The sequence below is a fragment of the Toxorhynchites rutilus genome, chromosome 1 (assembly GCF_029784135.1).
Source record: "Toxorhynchites rutilus septentrionalis strain SRP chromosome 1, ASM2978413v1, whole genome shotgun sequence".
NCBI classification, from domain to species: Eukaryota; Metazoa; Arthropoda; class Insecta; order Diptera; family Culicidae; genus Toxorhynchites; species Toxorhynchites rutilus.
Genome location: NC_073744.1, coordinates 110541619 through 110560049, shown reverse-complemented (window position 1 = coordinate 110560049; position 18431 = coordinate 110541619). Strand labels below are relative to the sequence as shown.

Genomic DNA, 18431 nt, shown 5'->3' with positions numbered 1-18431 from the left:
CTGTCTTGGTGTTCAAACAGCAAAAAACGTAATGCGACCACGAAAACTATGGATTTTCACGTCTACTGCCTCGATGATTTTTGTCTTTGGATGAGAAATTATTGCAATTATTATGTTTTTTATAACATAATTTGGAAGTGAGAAATTTATAGAAGAGTTTATCCGGGTTTCTGTGATAATACCCACGTCGATATTTTTGTGGGTCAAAAAGTAGCACAATTCAATCTTCTTCGCTCGAACAGAGCAGGCGTTCCAATTTGCAATTCTGATTTTTCGGTGCTCAATTGACCCCATATCTGAACATCATGTAGTTGAGAGCCTGAATTTGGTCCACGCGAGTCTTATACTTATGACAGACATACAGCTGTACTTGCGTTGTACTTCAAAAATTGTATGTCTGTCACCATGTACAGCGCTAGAACCATGCAAGCAACTCGGTACAATCGCTGTACCTGTACCGACCTGTTTTACCGCTGTACATGGCTACAGTTGTACTGTGCGCAGCTCCATAGACGGTTAGTGGTGGGTAGCATGAACAAGCAGAATCAAATCACTTGATAAACGTTCTTTTCATTGACTTTCTCTTAAGTTAATAACTCAGATTGGAAACTTGTTTGTTGTGTTTGATAGTTTAGACACTAAATAAAAACCTTTTTCATTGAAATATGTGGTGGAAATTGGAAAAATATCTGATTGTCAGTTTGACATACGGTACAATGTACAACCAAAGTATGTCTGTCATGGTACGATGGTACCTGTACAACGCTGTACACGTACAACGCAAGTACAGCTGTATGTCTGTCCCTGGTATTAAACTATTTTATACGTTCACAGAGTTCGTTGAAAATTGCCCACAATTCAGAAGAACTGTGTAAAGCTTGGTCGCTTTCCGTAGAGCTGGGATTTGCTGCTTGTTCTTGCATTTTAGATCTGTTGCGAGGGACAAGGCAACGAGAGTAACTTCCGGCATTGCTTGGAATCTGAGAGCTTACTGAATTTGAAGGTCTTATTGGTTCCACAGAGTTTGGCATAGGAGGGAACTCTTTTTCATTGAATTCTGGCACAGGTGGTCTTTTGGTTGATGTTCTACTTGTTCGATTTGAATTTATTGTTTGTTGCCGGATACGTATATAGTCGGCGCGTTTAGGTCAACTACGATCTGTTGCTGGATATGACCCTACACAATTTGCACATCGTTTGGCTGGTTCAGTTTTCGTTGGACAGCTTTCCGTAGCATGAGCAGCTCCACAATTGTTACACCTGCCTTTCAAGAGACAGTTTCGAATACAGACACGGCAATTTATACACTAAGTTACGTCGGCACGCTTATTACGATAGGCCTGCCAACGGATAACGAAATTCGCAACATATTTGACCCTAAGCAGCTTTTTAAGGGTAGTGTACCCTTTTGGGAATTAAACAATATATAATGCATCATCTTGATTCACAGACACGAGCTTGCGTTCGATAATGTGAACGGCATTGCATTCAAGTTTGCATTCGCTTTGTAACAGTGATTGAAGCTTCTTAGGGTGGACCAATGGAAGACCACGAAGAACAGCTCAATAGGGTCTGTCTCCAGGTTTGGAAGTCCACCAAGAATAACTCAATAGGATCTTTCTCCAGGTTCGTCGTGCGTTCAATTTTCTTACTCGCATTTCTGTACATATTTTTACACTTTGTTGAATTACTCAGCTGAGTTGCAAATAAATTTTGTTCCGAACCGAGTGATTTTAAACATCGGATTCACACCACATTTTGGAATTCTTTTGACGAGGGTTTTAATTTCCACATTTTTAACAACCAGCGGAGGTTGTTTCTTCTGATCAGTTGTTTTTTTCCGGTTGAACTTCTGCTGGGCCATCTGGCTCTGTTTGCATACAGTCCGACAGCGATGAGAACGAGTTCCTGTTAAGAATCTGATTTTCCATGCCATTAGCTGAATGATCACGTTTTTTTCCTTTTAGATATATTAGGCTGTCAAAAAAGTCCTGCGGTATTTCCACGAGGTGTCGTTGTAAGCGCGTAGTTCTAGTTGTATTTATTGTATCGAGTCATACTATAGCTTGTTGGATAGGTATTTTCAATAGAATATAGTCCTTGACAGTGTTTTGTTTGGTTAAGTCGTTCGTGAGTTATAGTGTCGCAAATATGGAGCAAAATAAAGAGAAAATTCGACATATTTTACAGTATTACTATGACAAAGGCAAAAATGCATCTCAAGCTGCAAATAAAATTTGTGCAGTTTATGGACTCGATACAGTTTCCATTTCCACCGCACAACGATGGTTTCAACGTTTTCTTTCTGGTGTAGAGGTCGTCGAAGATGCGCCACGCTCTGCAAGGCCTGTCGTCGAAAATTGCGACAAAATCGCTGAATTATCCGAGAAAGACCGGCATAGTAGCAGCCGTAGCATCGGCCAAGAGCTGGGGATAAGTCATCAAACCGTTATTAACCATTTGGAGAAGCTTGGATTCACAAAGAAGCTCGATGTATGGATGCCACATACGTTGACGCAAAAAAACATCTTTGACCGTATCGACGCATGTGAATCGCTGCTGAATCGCAACAAAATCGACCCGTTTCTGAAGCGGATGGTGACTGGCGATGAAAAGTGGGTCACTTACGACAACGTGAAGCGCAAACGGTCGTGGTCGAAGCCCGCTGACAGCGCATCACATCGGCTCAGACGGTGGCCAAGCCCTCATTAACGGCCAGGAAGGTTCTGCTGTGTGTTTGGTGGGATTGTCAAGGAATAATCTATTATGAGCTGCTTCCCTATGGCCAAACGCTCAATTCGGACCCGTACTGTCAACAACTGGACCGCTTGAAGGTAGCACTCATGAAGAAGAGGCCATCTTTGATAAACAGAGGCCGCATTGTCTTCCATCAGGACAACGCCAGGCCACACACTTCTTTGGTGACGCGCCAAAAGCTCCGGGAGCTCGGATGAGAGGTTCTTTTGCATCCGCCGTATAGTCCGGACCTTGCACCAAGTGACTACCACCTGTTTTTGTCCATGGCGAACGAGCTAGGTAGTCAGAAGTTAGCCACAAAAGAGGCCTGTGAAAATTGGCTATCCGAGTTTTTTTTGCCAATAAGGAAGCGAGCTTCTATAACAGGGATATTATGAAGTTGGCATCTCGTTGGGAACAAGTCATCGAACAAAACGGCGCATATTTGACTTAAAACAGATGAGTGTAACTAATTTTATGAACAAATGAAAATTCAAAAAAAAAAAAAAATACCGCAGGACTTTTTTGACAGCCTAATATAATCCACTGAACTCTGGTTGGCATTCGACGAAATTTTCATTTCAAAAACACACTGAACGAAGTGAAGGGCGAAGTGTCTTGAGAAAGGCAGTATTTTCACCACTTAGACAGTATTTTCAACACTTTACTAGGCACCGAAAGACACTTCTCAATGCGACGACGGTTAACACACGAATGACTGATGTTTCACATAAGAGCAATAGCTGCGTTTCTATTCATAACAAAGTTCCATCGCAACATACGCCAAAATCAGTTCACGTCACGTGGGAAGCACTCGATCAGGTTGTTCTACCCTATATGACTCAACCCACGGACTCTGCTTCTTCCGGGTCCCACTTATGTGAACATTCTCCTAAATCATACTTCCGAGTTTAGAGCGATTTTCATATTCAGTAAAAACACGTAACGGATATTATTTGGCCAATAAAAGTACATCGGATATTTTTCTATAACAATTTTTGAATATTATATTTTGCATATATCGTTATTCATACATCACAAGATCATAGCTATTCGTCACACTGCATTCAAAGACATTCTCATTAGGTTCTCATTAGGCTCTATTAATCTACTTATCAATACTGTACGTACTATAAAAGTTAATATATATTCAAATTTGGAGTTTGAAAGAAAAAGCTAAAACATTTTATATTCACACTGTACACTTTACAAAGAAACTATGCCTCAAGGTAAAATTATTCAACATAATCGGTACGAGTTTACATATACACCTGACTACAATGATACATGGCGATGAAATATTCTACACAAGAAATGCGGGATGTTTTATCATCTGCTGTATAAATGCGAGTAGTTTGCTATTATTTAGTATTATGATTTTCGTTCTTCATAGTAGGAACCGCACAAAGCATTTCATTTATGTACAATTACTAGATTTAGTTACACTGAAATTAATGTAGAATACAGTTCGTGGTGAATAATAATTCAGGGTTTTTGGGAAATTTAAGTCAATAACCAAGACAATATGAATTCAGTTTGCTAAGCTTCTTCAATGCAAATTTGCACCTTTCAAACCACTGACTATCATTCGGTCGCAGTTTTGCGATTGAAATAATTTGAAAAACTTTAATACTAGGGAGACTAGTTAAAAATGAGACCCTATGTTATGATAGGAACAAATCTTTTACATATTTTACTCGCTCACCTTGTCATTATTTACAACTATTTACTAATGTCCACTTTTGTCCCTTCAGCATTGAATGTATCTGGTATTCTACATAACAATAAAATTGCCGCACAAAGCAATTCAGATCTGCCATCGGATTCTCCCAAGGAATTGTCACTACGGTTGGAGGGGCTGCCAGCATCATAGCTACTACCACTACTTTTGCAGTTGCCAGCGCCGTTACTACCGATGACGATGTTCGAAACACAATATTACACCAGAGAGGAGAGGGGTGGCCTCGGTGGACTGCCCCCACGCACCGCAGCCGCCGTATAGTACAACTGCTGGGAGTGAGGATGTGGCGGAGGAGGGACAAAGCCACCGCCTGCCCCGTCGTGATACAGAACTGGTACACGTACCAGCCTTTGGGCCGCATGCGCCATATTCGCCATATTGGCTGCTTCCAGTTCAGCAGCCAGCTGCCGCTTCCATTTGTTGCGACGGTTTTGAAACCAGATTTTCACCTGCGTCTCCGTGAGGCGAAGGGATGCTGCCAGACCGGCGCGCTCCGACGAACTAAGGTATCTATGTATGTGGGTGTGTAAAAGAGGGAGAAACAAAAAAAACGCGTGAGTAGATCGTAATGAGATGAAGGATAAAATTGAAAATCGATAGAATTGATTGCTATTTTGCTTCATATTATGCTGAACTGACGCTTTCCATGAAAAAGCGTGGTTTTGATTGAACCTGAGCCAGAACCAATCGGCTCGTTAGTTGAGTAACCTACAAGCATCAATGGGTAATTGCCTAACACAATTTATCTATCTATCATGATTTCATATTTAGGCTGTTCATGCTCCCAAAAGTTTTTCTAGTGCTTTCACGATGAAAAGTGTCAGTTTTATCCAAATATATGATTCATCAGCAATAAAACGAAACATTATATATCAGGAACCTCTCAAAACTTACCGTTTCAGATCGAACGTTGACTCAAGCTGGAACACTTGCGCCCTCGAAAATACCGTTCGTGTTTTCTTTTTCCTCTTGGCCTGCATCGCTCCATTCGAGTTGGGCGAGGCAGAATCCGACGGCCTGTCGCTTCCGTCGTCGTCCTCCTCAATAATCTCCTGGCCATCGTCGTCAGATTCACAATCGTCCCCACCGGTGCTGCCGCTGCCCCCACCCAAGCTGCTTCCGCCGGATCCGAGACCGTTGTGGGTACCGCTGGGAGTACCGGTGGTGTTCACACTGCTGGATCTCATGCCGATCGCACTTCCCATAAATGCCGGATGCGGTGGAGGTGTCTTGGATTGGTGTGACGGCGGGGGTGTCAACGAGGGGGACTGGTTCTCCAAACCGCTTCCCGTGTTGTCTATAATTGGAGAAAATCCACATATATGTTTAAAAATGTATTGTAATTATCAATTAGAATCATATTCATCTTCATTTGGGAGCGCTACGCTTATATTCGCCTAGATCCTAGATTATCGATACTGGCGAAAATGTCGGAAACATATCATGCAGTCTCAAAGAATTATGGGGGAATTTACGAGCGACATACCATGTGCTTTTATTTTTATCCAAAATATATATTTTATTAAGGCTCATATGGCGTCAGCCTAACGGGGCCGGGAGTTCAATATTTTGACAATGTTTGCTTAGACTATGTTAGTAATATGTAACCGATTACTCGCGGTTGACTCGAGGTTAGTATTACAAGTGTTCTCATAATTGGTATGTCGCAGTCTTCGATGCTCTGTACGTGTGCCCGACACGGGATACTTCCTATTGGGATGCAGCTGACCATAAATCAGCAACGCCCCCCTTGTCTGTACCCCATATCTAGCGTGGTGCGTCTTTCTCGACTCGAGGAATCCAGGATAGAATGGTCACTAGCCGGCGCAATCATCAGCTCGTGTAGAGTTGTCATGAGCGGTACAACCTTTGGCTCTTGTTGAATAATCAGTGGACTGCACAACCTTCGGCCCGTGCATCTGTAAAGAGTGTGTGTATGTATTGCCGCGACTAAGTAAAAGTTTATCGATCGGATAGGAGGGATATGAAACGGGGACACAACGAAGGAAACATCATTAAACGAAGGAAACATCAAGAGAGCTGAGAGCGAGCAGCATGGAACCGGATACACGACCAGACAACATGCTCGATGTCGTGGTAGCCATCGCCACAATCACAAAGATTGTTTGCTGCGAGCCCAATGCGATAGAGATGCGCGTTTAGGTTGTAGTGATTGGACATAAGCCGAGATATCACGCGAATGAAATCACGACCTACATTCAATCCCTTGAACCATGCACTCGTCGAGACCTTAGGGATAATCGTGTGTAACCAATGACCGAACTCATCACCACTCCACATGCGCTGCCAACTTACGAGCGTATACTGACGAGAAATGTGGAAAAATTCATTATAAGCAATTTGCCTTTCAAAAAGTGTGCCTTCTAAAGCGCCCACCTTAGCTAGCGAGTCCGCTTTCTCATTCCCCGGAATCGAGCAATGAGAGGAAACCCATGCTAAGGTAATCTTGAATAATTTTTCGACCAAAACACTCAATAGTTGTCTTATTCTTGTTAGGAAATAAGATGAGCGTTTATCAACTTTCATTGAGCGGATTGCCTCTATTGAGCTGAGACTGTCTGAAAAAATAATATAGTGGTCGATTGGCAATGTTTCAATGATCCCTAATGCGTAATATATCGCACCCAGTTCAGCGACATACACGGAACAAGGATCTTTGAGTCTGAAAGAGGCACTGGAATTTTCATTGAAGATGCCGAAGCCAGTGGATCCGTTTATGAATGAACCGTCAGTAAAGAATATTTTATCAGATCTAACTTTCCCATATTCTGCCGAAAATATCGGAGGAATAGAATCGGAGCGTAGGTGATCTGGGATTCCATGGATTTTTTGTCGCATGGACAGATCAAAAATGACAGAGGAATTGCAGAAGTATGGGAAGCAAACTTGGTTGGAGATGCCTGGTGAAGGGTGCACGTCGTGAGTAAGGTACTCATGGTATAAAGACATAAAACTTGACTGAGGAGTCAGTTGGAGTAGATTTTCGAAGTTATCAATTACCAATGGATTCATGATCTTGCAACGGATGAGAAATCTGTAGGATAATTCTGTGAACCGAAGAGTAAGCGGGGGTACTCCTGCCAAAACTTCGAGACTCATCGTATGTGTCGAATGCAAACACCCCATTGCTATACGCAGGCAACGATATTGTATTCTCTCCAGCTTGAGAATATGAATCCTGGCAGCTGATCGGAAGCAAAAACTGCCATATTCTAACACTGATAATATCGTTGTTTTGTACAACTGAATGAGGTCTCCTGGATGGGCACCCCACCATGTTCCGGTAATTGTTTGGAGAAAATTGATTCTTTGCTGGCATTTCTGTTTCAAATACGCAATGTGTCTCCCCCAGGTACACTTAGAATCAAAATATACACCCAGGTATTTGAAAAACATAGAGTGTTGGATCGTTTTGCCGGATAGGTGAAGCTGGAATTGGGCGGGTTCGTGCTTCCTAAAAAAACGACCATTTCAGTTTTCTCCGTAGAGAATTCGATACCCAGCTTGAGGGCCCACGTGAACAGATTGTTCAGGGTATCTTGCAACGACTTTTGCAGAACGACGGGATTAGTACCCGTGATGGAAATAACTCCATCGTCTGCAAGTTGTCTCAGCGTGCTAGTTAGACAATCATCCATATCATTGACGTAAAAACTGTACAAGAGAGGGCTTAGGCAGGAGCCTTGTGGTAGGCCCATAAAACTGTAACGAGAAGATTTCGAGCTGCCATGAGAGAAAATCATGTGCTTTTCTGACAGTAAATTGTTAAGAATTGGTGAAAGTCCACGATTATGAAGCTTCTCTGAGAGAATTTCCATGGAAACTGAATCAAATGCCCCTTTGATATCGAGAAAAACGGAAGCCATTTGTTCTTTGCGAGCAAATACGATTTGGATTTCAGAAGATAGCAGCGCGAGACAATCATTTGTCCCTCTACCTCGGCGGAAGCCAAACTGCGTATTTGACAGCAAATTGTTTGTTTCGACCCACTTGTCCAAACGAAGTAGAATCATTTTCTCTAACAATTTACGAATACAGGATAACATTGCAATCGGCCTATACGAATTGTGATCGCAAGCCGGCTTGTTGGGTTTCCGTATGGCTATCACTCTCACTTGTCTCCAGTCATGCGGGACAATATTCAGCTCCAGAAACTTGTTGAACAAGTTCAGCAAACGCTGTTTTGCCAAGTCGGGAAGATTCTTCAACAAGTTGAATTTAATCTTGTCCGACCCCGGAGCTGAATTGTTACATGAGAGAAGGGCAATTGAGAATTCCACCATCGAAAAATTCTCACAATCGTTTTGAAGTGGAATGTCGCGTACGACGTTTTGTGCAGGAACGGTGTCGGGGCAAACCTTCCTTGCAAAGTTAAAAATCCAACGGTCAGAGTATTCATCACTTTCATTTGTATGGTTCCAGCCACGCATTTTCCTAGCCGTATTCCAAAGAGTGCTCATAGCGGTCTCCCTTGACAAACCATTGACGAACTTCCGCCAATATCCACGCTTTTTTGCTTTAATCAAACCTTTTAGTTTGGCTTCTAGAGCTTGGTACTTTAGAAACCATTCCACTAATCCAGTTTTCCTGAATTTTTTGAAAGCGGGTGATTTTTCAAGGTAGACCTTTGAACACTCCTTGTCCCACCAAAGTGATGGAGGACGACGTCGGAAAGTGGTAGCAGGAACACGTTTCTTTTGAGCTTGAAGTGCGCTTTCGTAAATCAAACTCGATATAAAGTTATACTCTTCGAGTGGAGGAAGTTCATGCATTGAAACAATTGCTTCAGATATTATTTCCGCAAATGTTCTCCAGTCAATATTCTTCGTGAGGTCATACGAAATATTGACTGACTCACGAGAGCTTGATTCATTAGCGATCGATAAAATTATTGGTAGGTGATCACTACCATGGGGATCTTGGATTACCTTCCACATGCAATCCAGGGATAACGAAGAAGAGCATAGAGATATGTCTAGCATGCTTGCCCGTGCAGGAGGGTTGGCTATTCTGGTTGCTTCCCAAGTATTCAAAACTGTCAATTTGAAGTTGTCGCACAGATCATAAATCAAAGTGGCACGGTTGTCATCGTAGAGTGATCCCCATGCTGTTCCATGGGAGTTAAAATCACCTAAGATTAGCCGCGGCTCCGGCATTGCCTCGATAGTATCAAAGAACTGATGGCGGCCTACCGTAGTTCTGGGAGGGATATATATCGAAGCAATGCAGAGGTCTTTGCCATTGATTTGTGTCTGGCAAGCAACAACTTCAATGCCTGTCATCGATGGGAGAGTGACTCTATAGAAGGAGTGACATTTTTTAATCCCCAATAGTACGCCACCAAACGAGTCATTTCGATCGAGGCGAATAATGTTGAAATCGTGGAAATTCAGCTCATCGGCTGAAGAAAGCCATGTTTCACAGAGAGAAAATACATCACAGCTGTGAACTAAAAATTTAAACTGATCTAGTTTGTGAATAATGCTTCTGCAATTCCACTGTATTACAGTGGTCAAATTCTGACCTCTTGCACTGAATCAGGCATCGAGGGAAATGAACGCTGCCAAAAAAGCACATTTTTCTTTCAAAAATGTTCTCACAATCGGAAGCAAACATAATACTATGCTTTTAAGAGGGTCGTTTATATTTAAAGCATTTAAAATGTTGTCCACCAGTTGGGTGCTGAGGGCCCCTGGTGCGTAGAAGAACCGCTTAAACCAGGAGGTACTTGCTTCGGTCTATTCTCAGCACGTTCGATTCGAGTTTTCATTCCAACTTGGGAAGTTTCGGTTTTCTTTCTGGGGAGTGATGGAAAAGAAGTAATTTTTCTTTTCCTGATGGCACCCTGCGATGTACCGGAACTTCCTGCATTGGGAGCGTCAGCAACAGGCTCGTCGTTCTGCAGAATGGAGTAGGGATTGTCCTGAGTCGTTGGAACGGGACTCTTAAGCATTTCTGCATAAGTCCGCTTGGAACGTTCTTTGAAGGAACGCTTGATTTTTTCCCCTCGTTGTATGTACACCGGGCATTGAATAAGATCATGAGGAGTCCCGCCGCAATGAAGACACTTGCGCTCTTTCGGGCAAGGATTCTCATCATGGCTCTCTCCACAATCTGCGCAACGTTTTTCGTTGCAACAATAGGCGGCCGTGTGACCGAGTTGCATACATTTGTTGCATTTCATTACTCGGGGTACAAACAACCGAACAGGTAAACGAAGTGCACCTATTGCAACGTAGTTAGGAAGGGCGGAACTCTCAAATGTCACACGAAAAGAGTTTGTCCGATTGAAGACTTTTTTGTCATTTTTAAGTGACACAGATTTCAGTCGATCGCATGCAAGAATCTTCACACTTTTAAGTGAAGAGTTCTTGAAGCGACCGACACCATCGAGTATCTCTTTTCGAATCAAACCCTTTTCGTTTATTACACCGTCTATTTCAACGTTGCAACAGGGTACGTATACGCGATACTCAATCGCAAAGAGATCACAGCGCGTTATTGCATTCGCTTGGGTCCTGCTGGAGACGACAACTCGTAATTTGTCTGGCCCCATCCGAGTAATCTCGGTAACTTCGGAAAATTTCTGTGTCAACTCTTTTGAGATGCGAATGACGTTAAGAGGTTTGGATTTTCGTCTAAAGTATACGATAAATGGGCCTTTGGCGCCATCAGGGTATTCTTTTAGACGAAAATCCTGCTTCTCGTCTTTTTCCTCATCTTCAGAGCTTTCTATCTCGTAAACAGAATTTTCCTCCTCATCTTCTTTTTCATCCTCCTGCTCTTCAGGAGGAGGTTCATTATCTGATATATTCTTTGGCGTGGATGGGGGATCCTCCCCGCCCTCTGCCATATTAATAAAAACGAAGAAGTAGACAACTGTTCGATATGAACAGAATATAATAATTTGGAAAATATAAATTAGTAAAAGAAATTATATTTCTATATTAGTTATTGTTGAAAATGTTATTTATTTCAATTTTTGTTATTATGTGTAATTTGAAAATGAAAAAAGTTCCAATAATAGTTCAACGGTGATGTATCAAAATGGACACCCCTAATGCCAACGCTTGCCGATTTGGTAAACACAAAGTTTAAACAATGGTGTAAATCGTGCACAGAAGCTATACAGAATGATGGAAGAAGGAAGAAGAAAATAAACTTCTACTTGCCGCCGCTGTGTAGCGTGTGTGATGATGTGTCTTGCTGCCGGATTGTCTCGATAGCGCACCACTTTTTATGAGCTTTACTTCGCTCGCAGCGCACCAGATGAAAAAATACACACTAGAAACGGATGTAAAAAAAACACCTGTATCGGATCAAATATAGGTTCGACCGATCTGCTTGCGAGTTGTCGAAGCAATCAAGCATAACATGTGCTGCCATATCTACTTTTCGCATTTTGACGTCAGTATTTGTGTTTATATGCAATTGTTTACCACATATGAAAACACTATTTTCAATGAGTTTTTTTATCGATTAAAAACATACATTTTTTGGAGTTCCCGCTGAATATGAGCATAATGTTCCAGCGTACATTGGCGTCATCTTCACTCCCTCACGTTCATAGAAACATATTTTCGTTTTTTTCAACGATACCAAATTTATATTTTCAAGTTTATCAGTAACGGTCGGTGTTTTTTTAGGAAAATAACCTGCAATTAAGCAGCATTTCACAGAAAATGCTACTGCTTTTGAAGACTAAGACTACAGCTGCTCTCTGGACCACTTAAATAATGGGAAATAGCCACAACATTATTATGTCATCTATTAAAAACAAACAGTTGCAACAATTCGTGAGAATTTCGGCTCTGAGCCTCATGAAATCATGAGTATTTTTAAAAATGTGTAAAAATGCGTCGATCATTGCTACCTAATCGGGTCCTGTCGTGCTCAGATCCGGAAGATGGTTTTGGACGCATTGATTTTCAGTCCATCAGCAAAGCAGATGAATTGACTGGATTTATTGAAAATCGTACCACGCAAGTTAAACGCCGTTCGTCTCATAACACCCTCTAGCGCAATGTTGAACAGTAGGCAAGAGACACCATCACCTTGTCGAAGCCCCCTGTGGGACTCGAATGATAATCCACCCGAAATTCGCACACAGCACTGTATTCCATCCATCGTAGCCTTAACCAGTCTTGTCAACTTCACAGGGAAGCCGTTTCCGTCCATGATTCTCCATAGCTCTTTTCGTGTTATTGAATCGTAAGTCGATGAATAGATGGTGCATGGGGACTCTGTACTCACGGAATTTCTGGAGGATTTGCCGCAAGGTGAAGATTTGGGCGTGTGTAAGTATTTGTTACCCAAACAAAACCCCAACAGAATGCAAACGATACTGAAGTGCTGTCACCGGCCACTGAGATACTATGCGCACGTTACCACTGTGGTGTCGCCGGCAGTTAGCCGCTAGTTTTCGTACGTAACCACTGTGGCGTCGCCGAACGCCAAAGTGTTAATTGTTCTCAATACCCTCAACCTCAGCTTCCGATCGTAAATTCCACTATGACGCATCATCTGATCCATTCGAACAATAGTTGTACGTTTATGGAAACGTTTCAGCACATCATACACGGTCGATTTAGCCACTTTCTGCGAATTCGCGATTTTAATACTTAACCACGCCAGATTTTTAATGTGAGTGTCCAAAATCAAAATTATTCTCTTGGTTTCCATACTACACAACTTTTTCAAAACAAAACGAATGAGTGATTTTTTTTATTATACAGATTTTCCAAACAATTTTCTGTCAGAAAATTTCAGATACGCCTACTACGACCGCTGCTATAAAATGAACAGTCATTCCTATACTGAACGGATTTGTATGCTGAACATATACGCTATATGCAGAAGACAGGCGAAATGAGATCATGCTAACTCTATCGATTGAACAGTGGCCTGATGTTGTGATATACAATTTCACGTTACGTGTGAACAATCATTTTACAATTAAAAAATCGGCTACTGTTATGGATACCGTCGAATCTAAAACTATTCTGAAGAATGCTTTGATAAACATTGAACAGTCATTGCTTAAGCTGCATTATAAGAACGCATACTGTGCCTCAGTGGCGTCGAGTGAAGCTTTCGCATCCAATGCGGAAGTGTCTGGTTGCATGCCTATCTGATTTAATTTGTGTTGCATCTATACAAATAAACCTAAAAGAATGTTTAAAAATTCTATTTGATTCCAAATCAGAAATATTTGATTCATTTTTCGCGGATCATTTTGCACCCCTAAAATCGTGTACCCGAAGTCGGTCTACATCCCCCACGCCCCCAGTCGACGCCACTGCTGTGGATACAGTTGCAATCCATCCATCGTTGAAAATTTTTGCATGTGTCCTCCAATCTAAATGCATTTTTCACTATTGAATAAACAAACCATCCGGATCAAAACGCTGTCAATAGTTTCTCGATGTGACAACTAGTGACGCTGCGATGAATAAAAATAAGCGACCAAACTGAAGCACACTTTAATTGGTAATTGGTAAATCAAACTTGTTTCGAAGAACCATTTATTACTCTATGCTAGCAGAGCTTCCGTTTCCATGAAGTTGTCAAAAATGACTAGATTCCCAAAATAGCATCAACAAACGATATATCTGGCTCGACATGGAGTTCTAATGTTGCCAGAAAGATGGAGGAATTTCGCGGTTGGTGGTGGACTATTCTATCAGTGACATGCATTAATTTCATATAACCCACGAGAACTTATTCAAGGTTCTAACCCAACTGGGAATTTGTACATACACTAAGCGAATGTGTGGCTTTTGTCGTCTTACAAGCAAGCAACCGGTGAACTGTGGACAGGAAAATAATCGATACGGTGCAACCCTGCTTACTGCCTCACGTAACCCGAAACCCTTCAAGTGAATTCGCTAGATCACCGTTTTCGCTAAGCTTACAAGCAAACTAGAAAATAGAAATAAATACCGAAGCATTTATAAACTCATGTTTCACTCAACTAATCCACACAATTAGTCAACCGGTCGACGACAACCTTCGGTCGATCGGTCGGTCGGCACGGTACAATTTTATTTTTGTGCTCCTCGACAAATCAAAATGTAAAGAGCGACAGAAAAAAGGGTAAGAGATAAAAATCGCCCTCAACCGCCTCAACTAACCAGAAGGTTGCAAATAGGATCAGAAACCTTTTCTCTCGATTTGCACTATATTCTACCTTTGGATTTTCCTGCATGTATGTTGTTTTGTATAGGCACAATTCAGTCTGCCAGGAAAAATATCTACAAACATCTTCTAAAATTTGTTCGCGTTTCCTTGAATTGTTACATTAAATTCCTGAATGCATAATTGAACTGAATTAAGTGAAATTCTTTAAATTAGGAATCAATTAAGGTGTGCTAAACGTTTCACGTTTCACCCTAGATCAGGTTGAATCGGAAAATCCTCAAAAGCCGTCAGTGTGGTAGGCCCATGAGAATCTGTAGAAGCAAGCAAATTGTTGACAAGCGATACAAAAACTGACTCGATAAGAAGCTTAACATAGAGAAATGACTACCTTTCACATTTATACTCCATTTTAGCCTCGCTCTTGTTTCGTGTTGAAAGGATAGAACATTGCACACAAATTTCAGTTCTCTGTATGGTTTCCTCCATAAACAGTTTAATTGCCGACAACAAACTACTTTCGCCGTCGGTAACGCTGTTTCCGTTTCACCTGAGGGTAGGAAAACTAGAACCTGGAGGAGGTATCACAACTAGAACAGCCGTCGGAGGAGTGTGGAATTCGGTTCAACCGTGTGGTGAATTATTCGCAAGGACTAACCTTACTCGCCTTACTCGACGACACCGTCTATGGCTTCGTAATCGGACAATCCTAAAGTGGGAGCGCAAAAATGTTGCCTCAACTTCATTGCTTAGCACACCTGAAGTGAGAATGTTAAACGTTCCCATTAGACGTAAAGTGACCGTTCACTTCACCGAAAAAAAGTAGAGAAATTTTTTTTTTCTCTTTTACCCAGTTACTATTATGTATTATCAAAAAAGTAATAGTGTGAATTTCGAAAACACTCACCATTGGTTGGACTATTGAACGGCATCCTTTGGGCGGTCGGAGGCCAGGGCCACCCAGGGGGACAAAGTGCTGCGTAACGATTTGCTATTGCGCTCCACTGGGACATGAATCCTAACCTGTCAGGGTAGAAAGAGCAAAATAAGAAACATCCTCAAATTGTCAAAAAGCATTAGCATAAAATAACTTCCCCCCACACAAGGCGGGGAATAATTAAGCATAAAGTTTCTACAATATAAACCACTCAAAGTAGTCAAGAGGCTAAACAGCTCATTCTGTCCGCACATTGTGACTCTCTCCCTGTTGTTGTTTGCTACCAGTGGCTGAATATTGTTATAATAGATCTTAATACCAATTCCCCCAAGGATATTAGACAAACGATTTTCAGTTGTGTGCAAAAAAGGGGGAAGAAATAAACCTTGTCTAGAACAACGGCGCATCAGAGCGAGAAACTGGTTGCCGCTGTGATTGTTTAGCATCACTTCGCCCCGTCTCTTTCTTCACTTCCGGAAGGCTTCGTTCGTTCCGGAGACCGGTTGAACTTTGCTGAAGACGAAATCATTCCCAAGAAAGGAGAGGGGGGAACCACTCTTCGTCTCAGAAGCGGCCGTAATCTTTTCAATTTTTTATGATGATTTTCCTCCCTAGAAATTGATGTTGGGTTCGATCCGAAATCCGAGAGCGAGCAAACAAGATGGCTACGTAACGAATCCCAAACAGTGTTTAGCTGTTTCAAGAGGAGACAAATGCTTATCGGAAGCACGTGAAACAAAAATGCTTTATGTGTTTTCAAAACGACACTTATGGAACAAGATTAGAACAATAGGTTTTGGAATTAAAAGCAGTCATTTTCAAAAATGAAATGTTTCTTTCAATTTCGGGAACAGAACTGGGAAATCCAGGATAAAACGGGATTTTGAAATTTACCGGGAAATTCGAAAAAAAACCGGGAATTCCTTTATTAAACCGCGAAAATATTTAAAATCTCAATTTGTGATTTAGCTTTTGAGTCGGTATAGGTCTCAAACTTTAACAGAGCTTTAAGACCACACCAACGCAAGATTTTCGTCGCTTTTGGATTTCGGGACAAACATGAAGTGCAACAAAGATATGTGGGTTTAGCTTTCCTATCGTCAACACGTACAGGGTTTTCCAACTTTAAATTCCGAAAGTAAATTGTTTTATTTCAACTTAGCATTCGAATTTCGATGATACTTTTATTTCAAATTAAAGTTTGGTTTATGCCATTATGTGTGAAATACAACATCATTCAAATGTCCACCTAGGGCTTCCTCGCACACCTTGATCCCGAACAGGTAATTTTCGATGACTTTTCGGCACATATGGGGCGGTATCTTGGTCATAACTTCACGAATGTTGTCTTTCAAATGTTCAAGAGTTTGTGGAGAGTTGGCATAGACACGGTCTTTGGCATAACCCCACAAAAAAAAGTCTAGCGGGTTCAAATCGCATGATCTGGACGGCCAATTGGCATTACCAAAACGCGAAATTATGTGTCCCTCAAATTTCGTTCGCAAAATGGCCATGTTCGGTCGTGTTGTGTGGCACGTGGCGCCGTCCTGCTGAGACCACATGTCATTCGTATTCATATCTTCAATTTGTGGCAAACAAAAATCGGTTAACATAAGGCCACAGCGCTCACCATTCACTGTTACCGTCTCGCCGTCCTCATTTTCAAAGAAATACGGCCCGATGACTCCACCAGACCATAATGCGCACCAAACAGTGACTTTTGGCGGATGCAATGGCCTCTCAACAATCTCGTGTGGATTTTCTGAGCCCCATATACGGAAATTTTAGGTGTTCACATAGCCACCGAGCTCAAAATGTGCCTCATCGCTGAAGAAAATTTGATGCGAAAATTCAGCATTTTGCTGCTGTTGTTCGTTCACCACCACGCTCTAATTTTTGTACCAGTTGGACTTCATATGGATGTAGGTGCAAGTCCAAATGCAAAATTCGCCACAATTATGTGTTTGACAAGCCCGATTGCTGAGCACGCCGTGGAATCGAAACATTCGGGTCATCCTCCACACTGGCAGAAACAGCAGCAATATTTTCGGCCGAACGCATATTACGATGATGCACAGGTTTCACAATATCCGCTACGGATCCAGTTTGTTCGAATTTACGCACTACATTAGCGATTGTGTGCTCTGTAGGCCGTCCATGACGACCAAAATCCGTCCGTAATGCTCGAAAAACATTTGCCGGTTTTTCATCATTTTGACGTAGGACTATGTCTAACCGGAAGATATAGGGGATGAAATGGAAATCTAGGCACTGAACAAGTAGGAAAAAATGCAAGATTTGGAACGCTTATAACTCGAGCATTTCTCAATAGATCGCAAAGGTTTTTGCATCAATTGATAGGAAATATATCTACGCATCTATCATAACGAATAACATTTCATTTTTCTTGAGATAAATAATTGAATAATTGTGAAATATCAAGCATTGTCAAAATGCACTATGTGCCCATTTTTGATTGGTCCATTTTGTGCTCCTCAAATCGTACCGACCAAAACGGGCAACCAGAGCAGCAGCGAAATAGAATGAAGCACGATTGGAAAGGAAAAAGAAAAAAATGAACGAAACGTTGGTCGCAGTCTCACACATGCGTAATTCTCGAGCCAGCCAATCAGCTTAAAAATCTCCGCTCCGCTGCCGTAACGATCATTCTCATTCAAACCGTACACCACATCGGTTCGCATCACAACACATCAACAAACCAACCCAAGCAGCCATGTCTGGACATGGTAAAGGAGGAAAAGTGAAGGGAAAGGCAAAATCCCGCTCGAACCGTGTTGATCTGGAGTTCCCCGCAAGGGTAGCTAGGCCGAGCGCGTTAGTACCTAGCCGGCGTTATAT

General features: G+C 41.9%; 1 protein-coding gene across 1 annotated transcript in view; it reads right to left on the bottom strand.

Moving 5' to 3' along the window:
• Positions 1-3258: 3258 nt before the first annotated feature.
• The window catches only part of LOC129762637 (homeobox protein Hmx), a 49096-nt gene continuing 33923 nt past the window's right edge, over positions 3259-18431 (bottom strand). The window contains exons 2-4 of the mRNA XM_055761100.1: positions 15543-15658; positions 5372-5774; positions 3259-4987 (exon numbers count right to left, since the gene is read on the bottom strand). Coding sequence (XP_055617075.1) covers positions 4675-4987; positions 5372-5774; positions 15543-15658 — 832 coding nt within the window. The 3' untranslated portion in view covers positions 3259-4674. The remainder of the gene's footprint in view (positions 4988-5371; positions 5775-15542; positions 15659-18431) is intronic.